Consider the following 21,106-nt stretch of genomic DNA (forward strand, 5'->3'; position numbering starts at 1 on the left):
TTTCCAGCAGCCAGTCTGGTGAGTTCTAAGAATAAGGAGAAACATAAAAGGTTAAGAATTCTGCCACAAGGCAGAACAAGAAGAGTGGAGCAGGTCTATCCATTCAGAAACCGAGGAAACCCCTCATATAGCAACACCAATGATTAGTATCCCAACTGAAGGCAACCAGTAAAGATTTAAGGAGGTGTCTGCTACTTCAAATGCAAAAACAGCAACACAAAAATACAAGGAACATGAAAAATCAAGGAAATATGTCACCTCCAAAAGATACCAATAATTCTCCAACAAGCTCAAAGCCACAGAATACTCTGATGTAGCTGATAAAGAGTTCATAATAGCTGTTCTGAAGAAACTCAGTGAGCTACAAGAAAACTCAGAAAGACAGCTTAATGACAATAGGAAGGAAAATACGTGAACAAAATTAACTCTTTACCAAAAAATCACAAAAAAGAACTAAACAGTAATTCTGGAGCTGAAGAAGTCAATGAATGAGATGAAGAATGCACTGGAGAGCCTCTGCAGTAGCACAGAGCAGATGGAAGACAGAATAAATGACTTAGGGGATGAGAATTCTGAAATAAATCAGAATAAAAAAGAGCAAAGAAAGCATGCATGCTCTATGGGACTTGAGACAGAGAGCAAATACCAATACTAGAAGAATTGGGGATCCAGAGGGAGAAGGGGACAGAAAGTTTACTTAAAGAAATATTAGCTGAAAACTTCCCAAATCTGGGGAGACTTGGACATCCAAATTCACAAAGCTAATAGATCACCCTATTATCTAACTGTGAAAATACCTTCTCCAAGACACATTGTAATGAAACTACCAAAAATCAAAGATAAAGAATTCTAAAGGCAGCCAGGGGGAAAAAAAAGTGTAACCTACAAAGGTACATCCATTGGGCTATCATCAGGTTTCTCACCAAAACCCCTGCAGCCTAGAAGAGAGTGGGATTACATATTCAGAGCATTGAAAGATTAAAAACTCCCAGCCAAGAATATTCTATCTAGCAAAGTTATTCTTCAGATATGAAGGAAAAATACTTTCTCAAGACAAACAAAAGCTGAGGGAGTTTATCACCATTAGACCTGCCTTACAAGAAATGTTGAAAGGAGTTCTTCAAGCTGACATGAAAAGAGGCTCATCAGTGACATGAAAACACCTTTATACCTGTAAAGGTGAAAAATACGTGCTCAAATTTAGAAAATTCTAATTCTATAATAAGATGGTGTATTACCCACTCAATTATAGATAAAGGTTAAAGAAAAGAGTATTAAAAGTAACTATAGCTACTATAATTTGTTAAATACACAACATAAAAAGATAGATTGTGACATCAAAAATGTAAAGGGTTGGGTAGTGAAGGGAGGAGTCTTCATTGGTGAATGAAGATGCTGTCAGTATAAAATGGACTGTTTCATCTATGAGCTGTTTTAGCTAAGCTTCATGGTAACCACGAAGCAAAAGTCTAGAGCAGATTCATGAAAGATTTCAAAAAGGGAAAACAGCATATCACCATGGAAAATCACCAGTTTACCAAGATGAAACAAAAGGAAAAAGAAACATCAGGAAAAAACAGAAACAGAGGGGAAAGAAACAATGGAAATAGAAACCAGAAAGCAATCAATAAGATGGCAATAGTAAGTCCTTACGTATCAATAATTACTCTGAATGTATGGATTGAATTCAACAGTTAAAAGGCACAGAGTGGCTGGATTGATTAAAAAACGAGACGCAACTACATGTTTCCTTCAAGAGACTCACTTCAGCTTTAAAGACACACAGGCTCAAAATGAAGGGATGGAAGAAGATATTCCATGCAAGTGGCAACCACAAAAAGTGGGGATAACCATACTAATATCAGACAAAATAGACCTTAAGCCAAAAACAATAACAAGAAGCAAAGAAAGTCATTATGTAATGATAAAGGGGGTCAGTAAGCAAGAATTTATAACAATCATAAAGATGTATGGGCTTAACGTAGGAACACCTAAATATATGACTAAGTGGGATTTATCCTTGGGATACAAGAATGGTTCAACACATGTGAGTTAATAAATCTTATATACCATATTTATAGAATGAAAGAAATAAATCACATGATCATCTCAATAGATGCAGAAAAAAGCATATAGCAAAATGCAACATCCTTTCATGATAAAAACCTGCAACAGACTGGATATGGAAGAAACATACCTCAACATAATATAGGCCATACATGACAAGCCCACAGCAAACATACTCAAGAGTGAAAAATTGAAAGCCTTTCCTCTAAGGAACAAGACAAGGATGCACACTCTCACCATTCTTATTCAATACTAGTATCAGAAGTTCTCACTAGAACAATTAGGCAAGAAAATGAAAGAAAAGGCATCCAAATAGGAAAGGAAGAAGTAAAATTTTCATTATTTGCAGATAGAGGATATGATTTTATATACAGTCAGCCCTCTGTATCCATGGCTTGAATTCTGGCGTTGATTGAATCTACAGATTTAGAATCCATGAGAGGTTGATATAAGGGACTTGTGCATCTGTGAATTTTGGTATTGGTGGGGATTCCAGACACCAGTTCCCCACAGATACCAAGGGACGACCGTATAGAAAATCCCAAAGTCTCAACCAAAAAAACTGTTAGAACTAATCAACAAATTTAGTAAATTTGCAGGATACAAAATCATCATACAGAGATCAGATGCATTTCTGTACACTAACAATGAAACACCTGAAAAATAAAACTATCCCACTCAAAATAGCATCAAAAGCAAAATACCAGGAATAAATTTAATCAAGGAAGTGAAGGATCTGTACAACGAAAACTACAAGACTTTGTTTAAAGAAATCAAAGATGATGGGCTTCCCTGGTGGCACAGCGGTTGAGAACCCACCTGCAGGGGACACGGGTTCAAGCCCTGGTCCGGGAAGATCCCACATGCCATGGAGCAACTAAGCCCATGTGCCACAACTACTGAGCCTGCACTCTAGAGCCCGCGAGCCACAACTACTGAGCCTAGAGCCCATGTTCCGCAACGAGAGGCCACCGCAATAAGAAGCCCGCACACCGCAACGAAGAGTAGCCCCTGCTCGCCACAACTAAAGAAAACCTGTGCACAGCAACAAAGACCCAACAGAGCCAAAAATTAATTAATTAATTAATTAAAAAAAAAAAGGAAATCAAAGATGACTCAAACAAATGGAAAGATACCCCACACTCATGAATTGGAAGAATTAATATTGTTAAAATGTCCGTATTACCCAAAGCCATCTGTAGATTCAGTGCAATCCCTATCAAAATTCAAACGGCATTTTTCACAGAAATAGAAAAAGAAATCCTAAAAATTTGTATGGAGCCACAAAAGACCCCCTATAACCAAAGCAATTATGAGAGAGAAGAGCAAAGCTGGAGGCATCACACTTTCTGACTTCAAACTATACAATAAACCACAGTAATTAAAACAGTATGGTACTGGCATAAAAATAGACACATAGACCAATGGAACAGAATAGAGACCCCAGAATTAAACCTCCACATATATGCCAACTAATATTAGACAAGGGAACCATAAACACCCAATGGGGAAAGGGTAGTCTCTTCAACAAATGGTATTGGGAAAACTGGGTAAACAAATGCAGAAAAAAGAAATTAGACTCCTCTTATACCACTCAGAAAAATTAACTAAAAATAGATCAAGGACTTATAAGACCTGATACTTTAAAGTGCCCATCAACTGATGAATGGATAAAGAAGATATGGAATATATATACTCAAAGGAATATTATTCAGCTATGAGAATGAAGGAAATCCTGTCATTTGTGACAACATGGATGGACCTTGAGGGTATTATACTAAGTGACATAAGTCAGAGACAAATACTGTGTGATACCACCTATATGTGGAATCTTAAAGCTGAATTCATAAAAACAGTGTAAAACGGTGCCTATCAGGGGGTTAGGGGTGGGGGAATAGAAGAGATGTTTAAGGGTCCAAACTAACAACTAGTAGATAAATAAGTCCTGGAGATCTAACAGCATAGTGATTATAGATAATAATACTGTATTATAAACATCAAACTTGCTAAGAGACTAGACCTTAATTAGTCCCACCACAAAGAAGAAATGATAATTATGTGATGTGATAAAGGTGCTAGCTAGCAGTACAACAGCAATCATATTGTAGTATATAAATGTATCACGTAACATGTAGTACACCTTAAACTTATACAATGTTATATGTCAAATATATTTCAGTGTAAAAAAAATTGCAGGTGATATTTTCTTTTAGCTTCACTTTGTGCCAGGCACTGCGCCTAGTTTATCATACATTGTCTAGTTTAATCCTAATAACAACTCTGTTACAGATGAGGAAACCATGGCACAGAGAAAATTTAAGTTAAATTAAATCCTTATGAATTAACAAGGATTACAAGTGCAGCAAATGGTCAGTCCAAGATTCAAACCTGGGCAGTCTTTCTTTTGAACTCATATGTACTGTGCTGTGTAATGGAAAATTTTAAATATATGAATGGAATAATGAGTAAGGTGCCTGGCCTTTAAGAGTTACAGCTTAGTAGAGGCAATGGATATGTAAATTACCAACTTTGGTACCCCAATAGAGGTATTTAGAATGATTACGCAGAGCAAGAGGAGTGCCCAGCCCTGCCGTGAGAAGGTTAGGAAAGGTTTCAAGGAGTTAATGTTGCAGCTTGAGTTTGCCATTTGGATGCGAGAAAAGGATGTGCCAGGCAGAGGAGATAGGAGACGCAAAGGCATCAAGATGCATAGTGATGGTGTGTGTTGAATGAAAGGGTGAAATAACTGGACCTGTTTGGGGAACTGCATTTCATCTTAGTACTAGTGGAGCATAAGCTTTGTGTGATAAAGCCTTAAGGAATTATAATTGGATAAAGCAGATAGCTGCATGCTGCACATGAAATGGTAGCGATATCAGAGTTTTAATTATACAAATAGTTCTTTTCCTAGTCAGGCATTACCACTCTTAACCAGTACCTGGTTTTCTTCCCCTTCTGGGCATACCCAAAACGGTACTTTTCAGCCTCTTTGTGATTGGTTGGAGCCAGGTGACCTCTTCTGCCAATAGGGTAGAGCAGGGGTCCCCAACCCCCGGGCCGCAGACCCGTGGTGGTCCACGCCTGGTAGGAACCAGGCTGCACAGCAGGAGGTGAGCGGCGGGCGAGCGAGTGAGGCTTCACTGCCGCTCCCCATCGATCCGGGTCACTCACGCTCAGCACGCCTGGACCATCCTCTCTGTTCGCTCACGATACCGCCGAACCCCCCCCCACCCCCGCCCCACCCCCGTCGGTGGAAAAACTGTCTTCCACGAAACGGGTCCCTGGTGCCCAAAAGGTTGGGGACCGCTGGGGTAGAGGTAAGAGCTGTCCGTCACTTCTGGGCCAGAGTATGCACGAGCTGGCACAGAGCCCTCATGCTCAGCCTTTTCCCTCGCTGCAGTGACTGAGAAGGCCTCATGTTCCAGTTAGTGGGTCACAAGATGATGACCCCTCCAGCAGCCTGGTGCTTTGAGTGTGGGTCTGAAGCAGAGGCCTGCTAATCTGCCCTGGACGGCGAGCATAAACAAGAAAGAAGCTTTTTTGTGTTGAGCCACTGAGATTTTGGATTGTTTGTAATTATATCCAAAGACTTAACCTCTCACAGTCTGTTTCTGTATCTCTTCTCCCTTAAGTCCTTAAATCTTTCATGAGTTCCTGGCCTGTAAAGCCAACTTCAAATGGTTCATCTCCACCTGGATGTCTCATTACTACAAATGTAATATCCCCCAAACTAAACTCTGTTCCCTCAAACTTAGGCTTCACTTGTTTGGTGAAAGTTACCAGCATTCATACACTGGCCTCGGCCAGGAACTTTGGCTTCATCCTAGACTTTCCTTGCTCTCTCAAACTCCACATCCAAGTACTTCATCCAGGCAACTTGTTTCATTACCCAGTATGGCGCACTCACTCAACACTGACTGCTTTCAGGGCTTCCCTGGTGGCACAGTGGTTAAGAATCCGCCCACCAATGCAGGGGACACTGGTTCGAGCCCTGGTCCAGGAAGACCCCACATGCCGCGGAGCAACTAAGCCCGTGCACCGCAACTATTGAACCCGCGTGCCGCAACTACTGAAGCCCATGAGCCTAGAGCCCGTGCTCCACAACAAGAGAAGCCACCACAATGAGAAGCCGGCACCACAACAAAGAGTAGCCCCCACTCGCCGCAACTAGAGAAAGCCCGTGCACAGCAACAAAGACCCCAACACAGCCAAAAATAAATAAATAAAATAAATAACTTAAAAAAACAAAACAAAAAAACATTGACTGCTTTTGCACGGAATGTTTCCCTGCTCCCAATGCTCTTCTCTCTTCCCTCTTCCCTCCAAAAAAAACCCAGAAGAGTGAATTCTTAGTCATCTTTTAAAATCCAGTTCAAATGGATTTTAAAATCCAGAGGCTTTTCCTCACCTCCCTTGGCTGAGTTAGATGATCTGTCTTTGTTTCCTCATGGTGCCATGTGCACAGCTCTATCAATCATAGCTCTAAGCACTGCTGCATTCTGAGTTGACTTGTCTATGACAGAAAATGTCTGGTTTAGTTCTGTTCCCTATCTTGATGAGCAAAATGCCTGACACAGTAGAGACTCAATAAATCTTCATTGAATGAATGAGAAGCATTGCTAACTTTATCATTATATGTTAGGGTACATATATTAAAGTATTTCAGCAGAATGTTTGCACTTGTTATATCTGATGGGTTGCTGTAAATCATGCATCCAGAAGTAGAAAAGTCTCAAAGTAATTCTCTATTAGAGTGAGGGTGATTTATCATCAAAGTTTAAACTCATGCCTTAGGGACTTTTAAAGCAGTTTCTAGACTAGGAGTGAAGGACAAAATAGTAAAACAGAAAAGGAGAGAAAAAAAAAAACACCGGCTCTGAAAACTATACATGACAATATACCTGAGCAAATCATAATCATTAAGTTTGCATATTTTTAAATGATTAGTAGATACCGTCTCACTGACAATCATGTTTGTTGTGGAATAACCTATGAAAATACCTTTTAAGCTATACACAACACAAGAGACTATCATTATTTCTGGTTCATGGACAATATGAAAGCTCCCTCTGTATAGAACCTGAGTCTAGGATTCTACGTCTCCTAACCATGGCCCATCAGTTAATGTCCAGCCTCTGCAGTTATTACCACATGATCCCATGGTCCACTGCCCTGGCTACCCTCAGCCTCCTGACCTTAGCAGAAATAACTGAGGCCATCCCATATGACTGCTCCAATCAGCTTCCCTTCCTCTTGGCTTATGACCAAATTTTCCCTGCTCCCTCTCTCTCCCAGAAAGCAGTATTCCTCTCCTTTCTAATGCTGATCCTTGATCCCACCTCCAAGAATAACACCTCTTTTGCATCTGCAATATGTCCCTTTCTATTACTGCCCCCCCAGCCTACAAACTTACTCAACTCTTCCCACCTAGAGTCCCTCTTTCAAAATCCAAGCTTCCATCCTTTTCTACACCATCATGTTTTCAAAAATAGATAATTTTCTCCATTTTCCCCACCTCCCAAATTTCCTTTTTTGAAAGAAATTTGGCTTCTACCTCCCATCACTATTGAAACTGCTCTCAACAACCTGGATCAAATCCAGAAGCCTTTTCTTAGTCATAGAATTGTGTTATACTCTTGTAGCCTAAAGAAATTTTTTAGAGATAGTCTCACCTAAAGCTAATCCCTTTATTTATACTGAAGCCCAAATAAGAACACAACAGAATATTGTATAGTATGAAATGCTGAGAAGTGGTGACTGGGTTGGTTTTGCCCTTTTACTGAGATTTGTGGGCAAAGGAGGTGAAACTGGAAGGTGAAGAAGCAAAGCTTTAAGGGCAGCTATAACAACGAATCTAAACTGGCTATTATACTTCTGAATTGCTCAGAATGAGTGCTAATCTATTTAGGCATATTCAGCGAGTACCTCCTTCATGAACAAGATCTCAAAATGCAAAGGGCTGCACACACTGACACTGCAAAGTGGTGAATATTTTGAGAACCTGATGTTTGTCAGGAAAGCTTCAAAAACATGGAGCTTTAAGATTAGCCTGTTCATTTCTACTTCTTATGCATCTTGGTGAAAATTCCCTTCATGTGACCAATTTGTGGTGCCTCGCTGTTAGGGATGGTGGACTCTTCACTAAAGGCCTTCTCAGAAGGAAGTAAAAGGTTTGATGCTATGTTGTGTGCAAAGAGATTAATCATGAGTTATAGCAAAACTTACATTAGAGTGAGTTCAAAGATAGTTTATTATACTTGCTTTTCTATTATTTCATGGGTTTGCTATCTAGAAACAGGGTGAAGCAAAGCAGGTTCATTAGGAATTTGTTTTACTCTCCTATTAGCCAGTTGGCACCACCCAGACCAAAAGGACCCCTAAGGACTGATGTGGAAGTCATGGGCTGCTGCCTCTCTCAATTCCCCACACAAGAGACGTCTGTTAGCATGAAATCTGTCTCCAGAATACAATGCATTTCGTCAAGTTTATCGGTTTTGATACCTTTTGCCAAAAATCAAATAAAAGAGATGGTTGAAGGTTAATTAATAATAAAGATCAGTGAAAAAGCAGCAGGAGACAGAGCTGCCCCTTCTTTTTTTTCTGGGAAACTGCTTTAGAGCATAGACTTTGGCATTAGATAAACCTGGAATTAAATCCCAACTCAGGATTTAATTGATACTCAGGAGCTGTATAACCTTGAAGACTTTAGATTCCTCATCTGCAAAATGAGGAGGGATACCTTCCTACCACTCAGGGTTGTAGGATTATGTCGTTCTTGTAAAATGCCTGGTGTTACTTCATAAGTTCCTTATCTTACCTTCTATGTATAGAACTCCTTTCTTCCCATAAGTATAATGATCTCATCTATATTGTTAGAAAAGGATAATAAAGCTATTTTCAAATATTAGGGACACCTTTATATTTACTTACTGGGTAAGTCACACACATTAAGACCACGCCAATAGAAATGGGATAGCCAGAGAAGTGGTCTGGTGCCATCTCCTGGAAATCAGTCATGTCACAACAGCCAAGAGATTACTCCACATGTTGAGTTTAACAACCTATTTGTAATAGCATGTGTCTTTTCCAACCTGTCACTGTTTTGAGAATGAGCCAACACAGACGTATATTCAGAGTCTGGCATAGGTTGGTAGGTGCTTAGCGAATGTTGAATGAATGAATCTAAAGAACACTGCCCTAAAAGTTGCCCTGGTTTCCAAAATTCAGATTAGAGAAGTTCCTGTTACTGAGAACTTTACAGTGACACTCTAAATATTTCTCAAACAGTAGTTCTTGGAATATTTGCATCAGAATCACTTGGAAATCTTAGAGTCCAGGGGTTGGGAATCTAAATTTTAAAATATTTCTTGTGATTCTGAGGCAAGTTGGAATATACACCCACTGTCCTAGAAGCTGAGTGTGTAATAACTAATTAATATCTGAGTTGCATAAGCATCTAAATGAACTAAACTATTTATGACCCTCTGAATAAAGTATTGTAGGGAATCAAGAAAAAGGTAGCTCCTGCTTTTAATGAGCTTATGACTAATTTGGAAGAAACGGAAAATAAAACCAAGTTCAAGAGACTCTAGTAGGAAAAAAAAAGCATCAATAAAATGTTCAAGTGTCAAAGTTATTAAAAGGGCCAAAGTTAATCAAGAACATTTTCAGGAAGAGGTAAAATCTAAGCCATGTTTTTAAATTGACTTGGGTTGATGAGAAGAAAGAGCTCGGTCTGATTGAATTACTTTACTGTAGAATTTCCAGTGTCACAGTGCACTGGAAACTTAGTTTGAAACTCTGCCACTGTCGGCATGCTTCACTGCGTAGCGGTCAGAAACCAGTCAGGATACTTACAAACCAAACTTGGTTTTCTATTTTTCTTATATGTGAACTATATCTCAATTTTTAAAATTGAGGGGAAAAAAAGCAAACCATCCAATTCAGACAACAACTTAGGGTCAAATTCCAATCATTCCAAACAGGTCACCCCTTTAAGTGTGTCACCCCTTTAAGCATGGTCACCCCTTTAATTTATCAGAAGGAATAAAAGCTATGGATGAGTGAAAGACTAAATACTTCCATGCTACAATGGGAAACGAGGATGTCTACTCTTAACCATTCCCATTTAATGCTGTATTGGAGGCTGAAGCTGGTAAAAGAAGGAAAAAAAGAAAAGTTACTAAAGGCTTCCAGACTGGAAAGGAAGAAATAAAGCTGTCTTTATTTGTAGACATGATCGTCTGTGTAGAAGAATCCTAGAGAATCTGCCAAAAAATTATTAGAATTAATAAATGACTTAGAAGTTTGTAGGATTTCCAGATCAATCTACAAAAATTGTATTGCTATACAGGCAACCTTGGAGATATTGCAGGTTTATTGTGAATATCACAATAAAGTGAGCCATATGAATTTTTGGGTTTCCCAGTGCATATGAAAGTTACATTTACACTCTACTGTAGTCTATTAGGTATGCAGTAGCATTATGTCTAAAAAATTGTATGGACCCTAATTAAAAAATACTTCATTGCTAAAAAATGCTAACCATCATCTGCCACAAAACTTCAGTTTATAAAAACACCGTATCTTCAAAGTGCAATAAAACAAGGTACGTCTGTATACTATTAATGAAAAATCAGAAATTGAGATTTTTTAAAAAAAATCTACAAAAATACTGTTTTTGAAAACTACAAAACACTGTTTAAAGAAATTTTAAAAACTAAATGGACAGATACAAGGTATTCATGGATCAGATGAGTCAATATCATTAAGGTGCTAATTTTCCCCCAACTGATCTATAGATTCAATTGAATCACAATAAAAATCCCAGCAGGCTTTTTTGTAGAAATCTAGAAATTCCAGTATAAAAACAGTATTCAGATCACAGGGAAAGGATAGATTACATAACAGTGTCATCACAAACAGCTTTCTAAATGGAAGAAAATAAGATTGGACCTCCATATCATATACTAGACATAAATTCAATACAGATTAAAGCAAAGGTAAAAATTAAATAACAATCTCTCAAGAAACCTAGGAGACTAAGTATCATTTAGGAGCAGGGGAGATCTTAACCACGATTAGAGGCCTGAAATATACCATTAGACACATTTGAAAAATAGAGCTTTCATATGGCAAAAAAATAATATATATGAGTAAAGAGTGTATGGGGAGCCTCTGAATTATCTTTGCAACTTTTCTTTAAGTTTAAAAATATTCTAGGGCTTCCCTGGTGGCGCAGTGGTTAAGAATCCGCCTGCAAATGCAAGGGATATGGGTTCGAGCCTTGGTCCGGGAAGATCCCACATGCCACGGAGCAACTAAGCCCGTGCGCCACAACTACTGAGCCTGCGCTCTGGAGCCCGCGAGCCACAACTACTGAGCCCACGTGCCACAACTACTGAAGCCCGCACACCTAGAGCCTGTGCTCCACAACGAGAAGCCACCGCAGTGAGAAGCCTGCACACCGCAATGAAAGAGTAGCCCCCGCTGGCCGCAACTAGAGAAAGCCCACACACAGCAACGAAGACACACTGCGGCCAAAAAAAAAAAAAAAATTCTAAATAAAGTTGAAGAAAAAAATGCACAGCAAGAAAAGTTAAAGTCAATAATCAAATACTAGATTTAGAGAAAAATATAATAAAAATATAACTTAATAGTAATAGATATAATATATAGCTATTATGATAGCTATAATATATAATAAAGATATCTTTCAAACTGACAAGGAGAAAACAGCTCAAAAAATATAGGTAAAAAATGTTAAATTTAGAGAACAGCAAATCAAATACCATCATTTCCCTCCCCCCATAAAAAAGAAAACCACACAAATTCACTCATAGGGATATGAAAAATCAAGTAGTCGGTATTACTTTATACCAAACAGCCTTGCAAAAACTATAAAGCTCCTAATATCTATTGTTGGTGGAATACAGGGGAAAGAGGACTCGTGTATTGTTAGTGGAACTGGAAATTGTGACAACCTTTTTGGGAAGGCAATCTGATAATCTTATTAAAATTAAAAATACATATACTTTTCAATGTAGCTATTTGATTTCCATGAATCCATCTCCCATACTCCAAAGTACCAGAAAACAAGGACTTATGTATGTTTCTTGCAGTGTTTGTAGAGAGGAAAACAAAACAAAAGAGACACAAAGTGAATACCCATGAACATGCAGCCATCAAAACAAATGAACTGGAGCTATATCACGTGACTTGGACTGATTTCTGATATACTGAGAAAATTGCGACAATAATCAATACATATACGCACTGTATAAGATTATATGAATGTAGACAAAGCTATGCTATTACACATACTTGGTCATTTGCAGTGGTTATGGGGGAAGGTAATGTGGGAAGAAGGGTAGAGAAGAGAAAGGGGGAGCAAAGAAAAAAGAGAAAGGAAAAAGGGGGAAGGGGAAAGAAAGTCTTTTGTGCACATTTTATTTAAACTCTCAGTAGTACTTGTCTCTAAAACATCAGTTTGCACATTACCTCTAAAGCAACGATGATTTCTTTATTTAGCTGAACATATTACATTTTCCTTATACAGAAAAAAAAGCCCCCGGCAACAAAAGTAAAATGCCTTGGCTATACCAACCCTGAAAAAAGATGTTCCAGTGGCTGTCATACATCCTAGAATATTTATGAATTAACCTATTTGGCATAAAACCTTGTTAAAAGTTTCAGCCACTGTCTTGTTTCAAAACTTACTCTAGTGGACAATGTAATGAAGTGATTGGTCACCAACTCTGAGGCCTTAGTCCACAAATATTCTCATGTCTTTGCTCAGTTGTTCTGTCCCATCATAGCAAGCTTATCCTCTATTCCCTCTCCGTAGATGAAGTACTTATTAAGCACACACATAGGAAAAAGTAAAGGAAAGATACGGTTCTTGCCCCCGAGAGCCTACCGTTTCTTTCTTTTTAAGGTTTCTGGTTTCCTAGTATCCTGAATTCCGAATTTGGAGGCACCTGGTACACATGGGGTTGTGAAATATCTAAGTTTTACCTCCTTCATGCAGGCCAAAAGGTAGCAGAAATAGGTGCTCCAACATTGTTAGGCAAAAAGCTGCAAAGAAAAACAATAAAAGCAGGACTATGTCAGCACCAGACAACCAGCAAATTGCCACACTCTAGGATTAGTAAACTCTGTGATCATAGAGGAAAGAGCTTGCCACGGCTTGCTGCTCCTATTATGTAAATGAAAAAGGAATTGCTTACTAACCCTGAAAATGTGGACCTCCGTGGTATAAAAAAAAAAAAAAGCAATTCAGAAGGTCCAGACAGCCTTAATAACAATTTCTACCAAACATTCAAGGAAGGCATAATTCCAGTCTTACATACTCTGATATTGAAGTTTATCCCAGGAGGTTAGTTTAACATTTGAAGAATCAAATTCACTATGTTAACACATTAAAGGAATAAATCACAATTACATGATAGATGACCCTCCCCCCAAAATAGCAGCCAATAAAATTCAGCATATTTCCCAAGGTAAACATTCTTGGCAAACTAAGAGTTAGAAGAGAATTTAATAATTTTGATAAAGGGTATCTACAAATATATCTACAAATATAACTGAAATATAAATATCATAATTAATGGTTGAAATGTTGAAAGGGTTCCCTTTGAGATTATTAACGAGTTAACAATGCCCCCAAAACCACTGCTATTCAGCATTATGCACTTGAAGTCCTAGCCAGTCCAAATGGGCCAGAAAAAGAAATATAAGATGTGGCAATCAAAGAGGAAGATTTGAATCCCTGTTCTGCCACTAACCAGCAATATAATTCTGGGCAAAATGCTAACTCTGTATCTCAGTTTCCTCATCTGTAAAATGGGGATAATGAGTACCTCCTTCACAGGGTTGTTCTAAAGAGTAAATGAGAATATTTTAAAAGTACATAGAAAGTGTTTGCCACTACAAGCACTGTAAAAGTGTTTGTTAAATAAAAAAATAATTATTCACAGATAACTGTGTATAGAGAAATCTCAAAGAATCTAGAGATAAACTCTTGGAATTAAGAGTACTGTTCTCTAAATGCAAAATCATTACATAAAAATTAGCCACATTTCTATATACTAACAAACAGAAAATGACACCTAAAAAATCAAGTACCCGGGAATAAAATTTAAGAAAAGATGTGAAAGATCTCTAGAGGAATAATTATAGGTTCAATGCAATCCCAACCGTAATGCAACGAGGTTATTCTAAAATGTTTATGGAAATGTAAAGTGCTAATAACAGTCAAGACGCTCTCCAAGAAAAACAAGGTGGCCAACATATTTCTAGATATCAAACAAATTCCAAGACTGATGTCTAACTCGTCCATTAACTCACCTGGGGGGAAGATCTCTTTCTGGAATGTTCATCCAATAGGTATGTCTTCATAGTTCCTCCCTCACTTCCTTTAGATCTTTGTACCAATGTCACCTAAGAAGACATCTTTCCAGTTTGCCCTGTATAAAACAGCACTACCCAATACTTCTGGTCACTTTTCCCCCCATCCCATATTTTCATAGCATCCATTATCTGACATTATTTTAAGGTATGTGTATATGTTTATTATTTATGTCACTCTCTTGACTATAAGCTTGCTGAAACCAGAGAATCTGTTTATTTGGTACAATGCTGTATCTCCAGATTTACTCTCTTTGTTGAATGAATAAATAAATAAATTGGCAGAAATCACAAAGATTCTCACTGGCATAGGAAATGTAGCAATTAAATTACAACTAAACTTATAAACTGCAAACTCTCCTTCACTATTCATATATTAAATGATGGCTACCAAAATGCTATAACTCTCCCCAGGTTTAGAATACTATTTTGGGCATCCAGAAACAACCAGTATGTAAATACTGGCTTTAAGCAATGATATCTCATACTTAAGGGAAATAAATGAAACAAACCCATTAAAAGAGCCATATAAAATGTAGCTGAAAATCTTAATTGACTCTAAAATTGGCAAAATGATATAAGGAGTAGGAGTTTAGGTGTTTTGCTCATGTTATATATGAATTAATAGCTCTGATGGTTTTCAACATATATTTTATCCTTTGGTGATCAAAGTTTATTTTTTAACTTTTTAATTGAAATATAGTTGACATACAATATTATGTTAGTTTCAGGTGTACTACATAGTGATTTGACATTTACATACATTACAAAATGATCGTTACGATAAATCTAGTAACCATCTGTCTCCAAAGTTATTACAATATTATTGACCATATTCTTTAGGATGTATATTACATCCCTGGGGCTCATTTATTTTATAACTGGAAGTTTGTATCTTTTAATCCTCATCACTTATTTTGCCCACAGCACCCTACTTCCCCCGAATCTGGCAACCACCCATTTGTTCTCTTTATCTATGAGTCTGTTTTCATTTTGCTTTTTTAGATCCCACATGTAAGTGAGATCATATGATATTTGTCTTTGACTTACCTCACTTAGCATAATGCCCTATACATCCATCCATGTTGCTGCAAATGGCACAGTTTCATTCTTTTTTATGGCTAATAGGCACATGGAAAAACCCGAACGAACTTTTTGGCCAAACTTATATATATGTATCTCTGTGTGTGTGTGTGTGTGTGTATACACACATACACACCTTCTCTATCCATTCACCTACTGATGGGCACTTAAGACTGCTTCCATATCTTGCCTATTATAAATAATGCTGCTATGAAGATAGCAGTGCATATATCTTTTCAAATTAGTGTTTTTGTTTCTTCAGAAAAATACCCAGAAGTGGAATTGCTGGATCATTTGGTAATTCCACTTTCAGTCTCTTGAGGGGCCTCCATACTGTTCTCCATAGTGGCCGTACCAAATTACATTCCTACCAACAGTGCAGGATGGTCCCCTTTTCTCCACATCCTCGCCAATACTTGTTATTTTTGTTGTCTTTTTGATTACAGTCATTGTGACAGATGTGAGGGGCTATCTCACTGTGGTTTTGATTGGCATTTCCCTAATGATAGTGATGTTGAGCATCTTTTCATGTGCCTGTTGGCCATCTGTATGTCTTTTCTGGAAAAACGTCTATTCAGGTCCTCTGCCCATTTTTTTAACGGAATTTCTTTTTGATATTCAGTTGTATGAGTTCTTTATATATTTTGGATATTAACCTCTTATCACACATATCATTTGCAAATATCTCCTTCCACTCAGTAGGCTGCCTTTTCACTTGATAGATGGTTTCCTTTGCTGTGCAAAAGCGAGTGGGTCTAGGACTGGGCTCCTTTCGAATTTCTCCCTCTGCACTGGGACCCGGAGCATGTGAGATTTTGCATGTGCCCTCTAAGAGCACAGTCTTTCTATCCTATAGCCCTCCAGCTCTCAAACGTAAGCTCTGCTTTTTAGAATCAGCCTGTTTTTAAAAAGCCCTATTTTCAAAACCAGATGTCCTGGGGGCTCATCTTTCGGTGCAGAACTCCTGGGCTAGGAGCCCAACATGGGGCTCAGACCCCTCACTCCTTGGGCAGGACCTCTGTGCTTGTGATATTCCTCCCATGTGTGGGTCACTGACCTGGGGGTGTGAGTCCTGACTATACCGAGTCTCCACCCCTCCTACGCATCTGTTGTGGCCTCTTCTTTATATCTTTAGCTGTGGAAAATCTTTTCTGCTAGTCTTCGGGTCGTTTTCATAGATAATTACTCTGTAAATCGTTGTAATTTTGGTGTGCCCGTGGGAGGAGGTGAGTTTAGAGTCTTCCTTCTCCATCATCATGGGGAAGCTCTCCAAAATTTGTATTTAACTAGACAATATGCTATGGAAAATCTTACATATTTACAAATTAACCCAATTTCTGGTGAAAATAAGTTAAGAAAGATGAATTGTATAAATTTAACATAAAAAGCTTACTAATTCAGTGCTCTGAAGCTGGAAATTTGTACATTTAAGAGAATTCAGTTAAACTGGTAGCCCACACAATGAACAGTAGGGTATATGATCACTATCTGTGTATTCTTTCTCTCACTACTATGCGATTTTCCCCATAGGCCTTAAAGAAAGCAAAGTGTAAAGGGCTTTTAAAAGATTTTGATGTGTTAAGGCCTGTCTTGAACTGTGGAGTATTCTCTTATGCTATGGTAGCCCAAGGTTGAGCTCCAGAGGAATCTGGTTAGGTCCTTAATTAATCCAAGTTTGAAGGAACTTCTGAAGTCAGTTGAAAGGATTAGACCATTTTTAAAGTGAGACTGAGGCAGTACTGGCTGGGGTACAACCAGGAGAGGGATGGGGTGCACTGAACGCACAGGCCTCCTAACTCGGCACCGCCTTTGCTGTATTCCTCCCAAGATCATTTGCTTTCCATTTACTCTTTAGCTTTTTACAGAAATGTCAAGAAGGCAGTCAACATATTCATACATATTATTTTCATGAAGTATTAACTATGTAACAGGAAAACAGAAAAACCATCTATGTATTTTATAGAGGCTATGAGAATAGAAAGCGTTTCATTACAATTATTAGCTTGAATTTAAATGGCTCTAGTTTCATAATCTAATGTTGCCAGAGTAGAATCTCTTAAAACAGTCTTTTAAGACCTTTTTACTTTTTTTTTTCTAATCTTTGTTTTTATTTTACGAATTTATTTATTTATTTATTTTTGGCTGCGCTGGGTCTTCGTTGCTGCACACGGGCTTTCTCTAGTTGCGGCGAGCGGGGGCTACTCTTCATTGTGGTGCGCAGGCTTCTCATTGCAGTGGCTTCTCTTGTTGCAGAGCATAGGCTCTAGGTGCACGGGCTCAGTAGTTGTGGCATGCGGGCTCAGTAGTTGTAGCTCACGGGCTCTAGAGTGCAGGCTCAGTAGTTGTGGTGCACGGGCTTAGCTGCTCCGCGGCATGTGGGATCTTCCTGGACCAGGGCTCAAACCCGCGTCCCCTGCATTGGCAGGCGGATTCTTAACCACTGCACCACTAGGGAAACCCTACTTTTCTTTTAAGATGAGGATTTATAATGCTTATCTCTTCACAATTTAAATGATAGATCTATTTACTTTTCAACCAACATACTTTAAAAAAATGAATTTATGTTGATGAATAAAGCAGCTTCTTTCTGGAGGAAAGGCAGGTATTCGACATGAAGAAAGGATAGTTTCTAACACTGTTTGTTGAGAAGTTCAGCAGATGCTTCCCTCTAGGCTGAGACTAGAATGCAGAATCCTCTCAGTGGCTTGCAATATTTACGAATTTGCCACATGGCAAATGAATATTCCTGTTCTTATAAAAATGTCAGTGCACAAACCATAAGGCAGCGATACATTAGTATTTACATTTATTTCATGTATGCAGTTTACACACTCACTATTGAACAAAATTGGAATGCAGACAAATATACAAATACCATAATAAGCATTATCAAATAAAATAACTGGCACTAGTGTTATAAGCATATTAATGGGCCTGGTGAGAAAAATGATGAAAGAAGACTGCAGCCCATGGCATTTTTCTTTTTATCAAAAGAAAAAGCTCTGTAGCACCATAATGGTAATACTTAAAAGAAACACATAAGATGGAATATTTTAACTGCCATCACTGAGGTTAGCCTGTTTTATTTAAGTGAATTATACTGGAAGTTAACAGTATAGGCAATATTTTGGCCAACTTCTGTTTATGTCAGCTGAACGTCTTCCATAAACAAAAGCAAAGGAAAATAAAGCCAGCCATATACAGACCCCTCCTTAGTACTTGGTACAAACTCTGCACCGTGCTTTGATTTCATGATTGGAGAAGATATACATGTGCTAAAAACTGAGGTTATGTAAAGTTATTCACTCAAGCCTGAGTGTGTCTTTGGTAGGCTAATACTTTTTCAGCATTGTTATTGTTAATCATATTTATGTTTCTCTATCCTGTATTTTTCTACATAATCCAAGGTGGCTAGAGAGGACATTATGGAAAACAATACAGCAAAACCCTCAAACAAGTAGGCCCTTAAAATCTACTCTATTCTGAAGGCACCAAGAATCAGTGGGGTGCAAACTTCCCCTTAGTGAAAGGTGACTTTTTTCTAATACTTATACACTAATGGAATTTTATTTTGTAGTTTTATATATTTTATTTGGTGCTGTCAGTATACTTAATTACCTACTTTTACACTTTTCTTCTAAGATGGCAACAATATACAAGATATATAGGGGACCAGGTATTTCTATTTCAAAGTTGTGCAAAAACTGCCACAATCTTGCTCAAAGTGTCTAAGTATCCAAATGGTAGCAAATGGGCTGCATTAAGCTGTATATATCCACACTGCATATGAAGAAAAAAATGAAATTTATGCCCAGTTATGAACAGAAATGTTACAAAGTGTATCATATACTGAGAGTAACCTGCAAGGTTCTTTAAACAGTATCTTTTAGTGGTTTCAATAAAATGTCACTAACCACTTAGCCCTAAGCCTCAAGTTCTCTTCATAAGAATGCTGTAGAACTGCATTAGTATTTTATATTGATTATAAATTAAGCCAAATTTCTATCTAAATACACAAGTATGTGCTTCAAGCAATGTTTTGTGGCAAACACACAAAACATAATTCTCTTAAGAATTACTGTCCTTACAATAATGCACTTTTAAAGCCTTCATTTCATAGTTTGGTAATTAAGATCCACATGAAACACAATGCTTTGCTGAACACAGAAAATGTATCTGCATTATGATTATGTAACCCAGCGTTTGCTGGCAACTTTAAACTTAAAATAGTCACGTGTAGTTCAGCCAGCTCCAAACAAGGTTTTTCAAGTGGTAATTATTTTGCAGCATTTATAGGTCTATATATCAGTCTGAATTGCAACTTTTAATTCCATTGTCTGATGTGAGTGGTTGTTATTTGCTTCTTTTAGTGCACTGCCAAAATATAAATCAATATTGGTTTTTATTCCACTGTTACCATGTTCTTCAGCAATATGATTCAACTGCGGAACTTCTGAACATGAAGCAGTTTTAGTAAGCACAGAAATGCTACATTGATGGGGGGAATTTTCCAGACGGTCGTTTTCTACCTCAGGAAGAACGTTAACAGTAGCAAAGCGGGTGTGATAATCAGTGGAACCATGACTACAAGAAGTTTTCATGCTTTCTAGGTCAGAACAACTAAATTCAGAAAAATGACTAGAGTGGGAATCTGCTACAGAAGGCATACTGTCACTGAGGGATGGCGCCTCAAATTCACTTGAGTTCGTGCTCTGCTGTTCTAACAACTGGGCATCCATGTCCTCTCTGGTCTCGTTTATCTTCATGTTACTCTTTTTCCTCAATTTACCACTTTTTGATTTCTTTCCTGCTGCTGCTTCTTTGGACCACTTGGCGGCACTGGATTTACCTTCAGGCAAGCCACTGGACGAACCCCCAGGATGACTTCGGGTGGCACTGCCATCCTCCACACTGCTGCTTCCACTGTTGTGCCTGAATTTGGATGGCTTTGACTCGATATCTACCTGAACCTCCATACTGTTGCCTTCTCTGGAACATAAGAGTAACACATATAAATTTCTGACTTCCTCTTTTTAAAAAAAAAAATGCAAATGACAGCAAAGGGGGAGAGGCTTCTGTGTGAAAACTTCAAAGACTATATAAAAGCTATTAGAACAAATTAATGCAGGACACATTCTACTAATAGAAAAAAGTTGCTTGAAATAAGAGGACTATCTTTAAAATAATACTTCAATTTAAAATAAATAAAACAGAAGCAACTACACTCATTGCTTATGCTATTCCAGGTACTATGCTACCTTCTCCATTTTTTTTTCAGAACAGTTGTATTGAGATATAATTTGCATATCATAAAATTCACCTGTTTAAAGTACACAATTCAGTGGTTTATAGTATATTCACAGAGTTTGCAACCATCACCACTATTGAACTTCAGAACATTTTCATCATCCCCAAAAGAAACCCATTAGCAGCCAGTTCCCATTCTTCCCTCCCCCCAAACCCTAGCAACCACTAACCTACTTTCTGTCTCTATGGATCTGCCTATTCTGGACATCTCACCACTTTCTTTTTGCAGAGAATCTAATAG

The 21,106-nt window shown here is 38.1% G+C and overlaps 1 protein-coding gene across 1 annotated transcript in view; it reads right to left on the reverse strand.

The window, feature by feature from the left end:
- Positions 1 to 4,942: 4,942 nt before the first annotated feature.
- Positions 4,943 to 21,106, reverse strand: part of RNF19A (ring finger protein 19A, RBR E3 ubiquitin protein ligase) — a 72,496-nt gene continuing 56,332 nt past the window's right edge. The window contains exon 10 of the mRNA XM_082432706.1: positions 4,943 to 20,547. Within this exon, the coding sequence (XP_082288832.1) occupies positions 19,857 to 20,547 (691 nt within the window). The 3' untranslated portion in view covers positions 4,943 to 19,856. The remainder of the gene's footprint in view (positions 20,548 to 21,106) is intronic.

The sequence above is a fragment of the Balaenoptera physalus genome, assembly GCF_965194825.1.
Source record: "Balaenoptera physalus genome assembly, chromosome: 17".
Classification (NCBI taxonomy): Eukaryota; Metazoa; Chordata; class Mammalia; order Artiodactyla; family Balaenopteridae; genus Balaenoptera; species Balaenoptera physalus.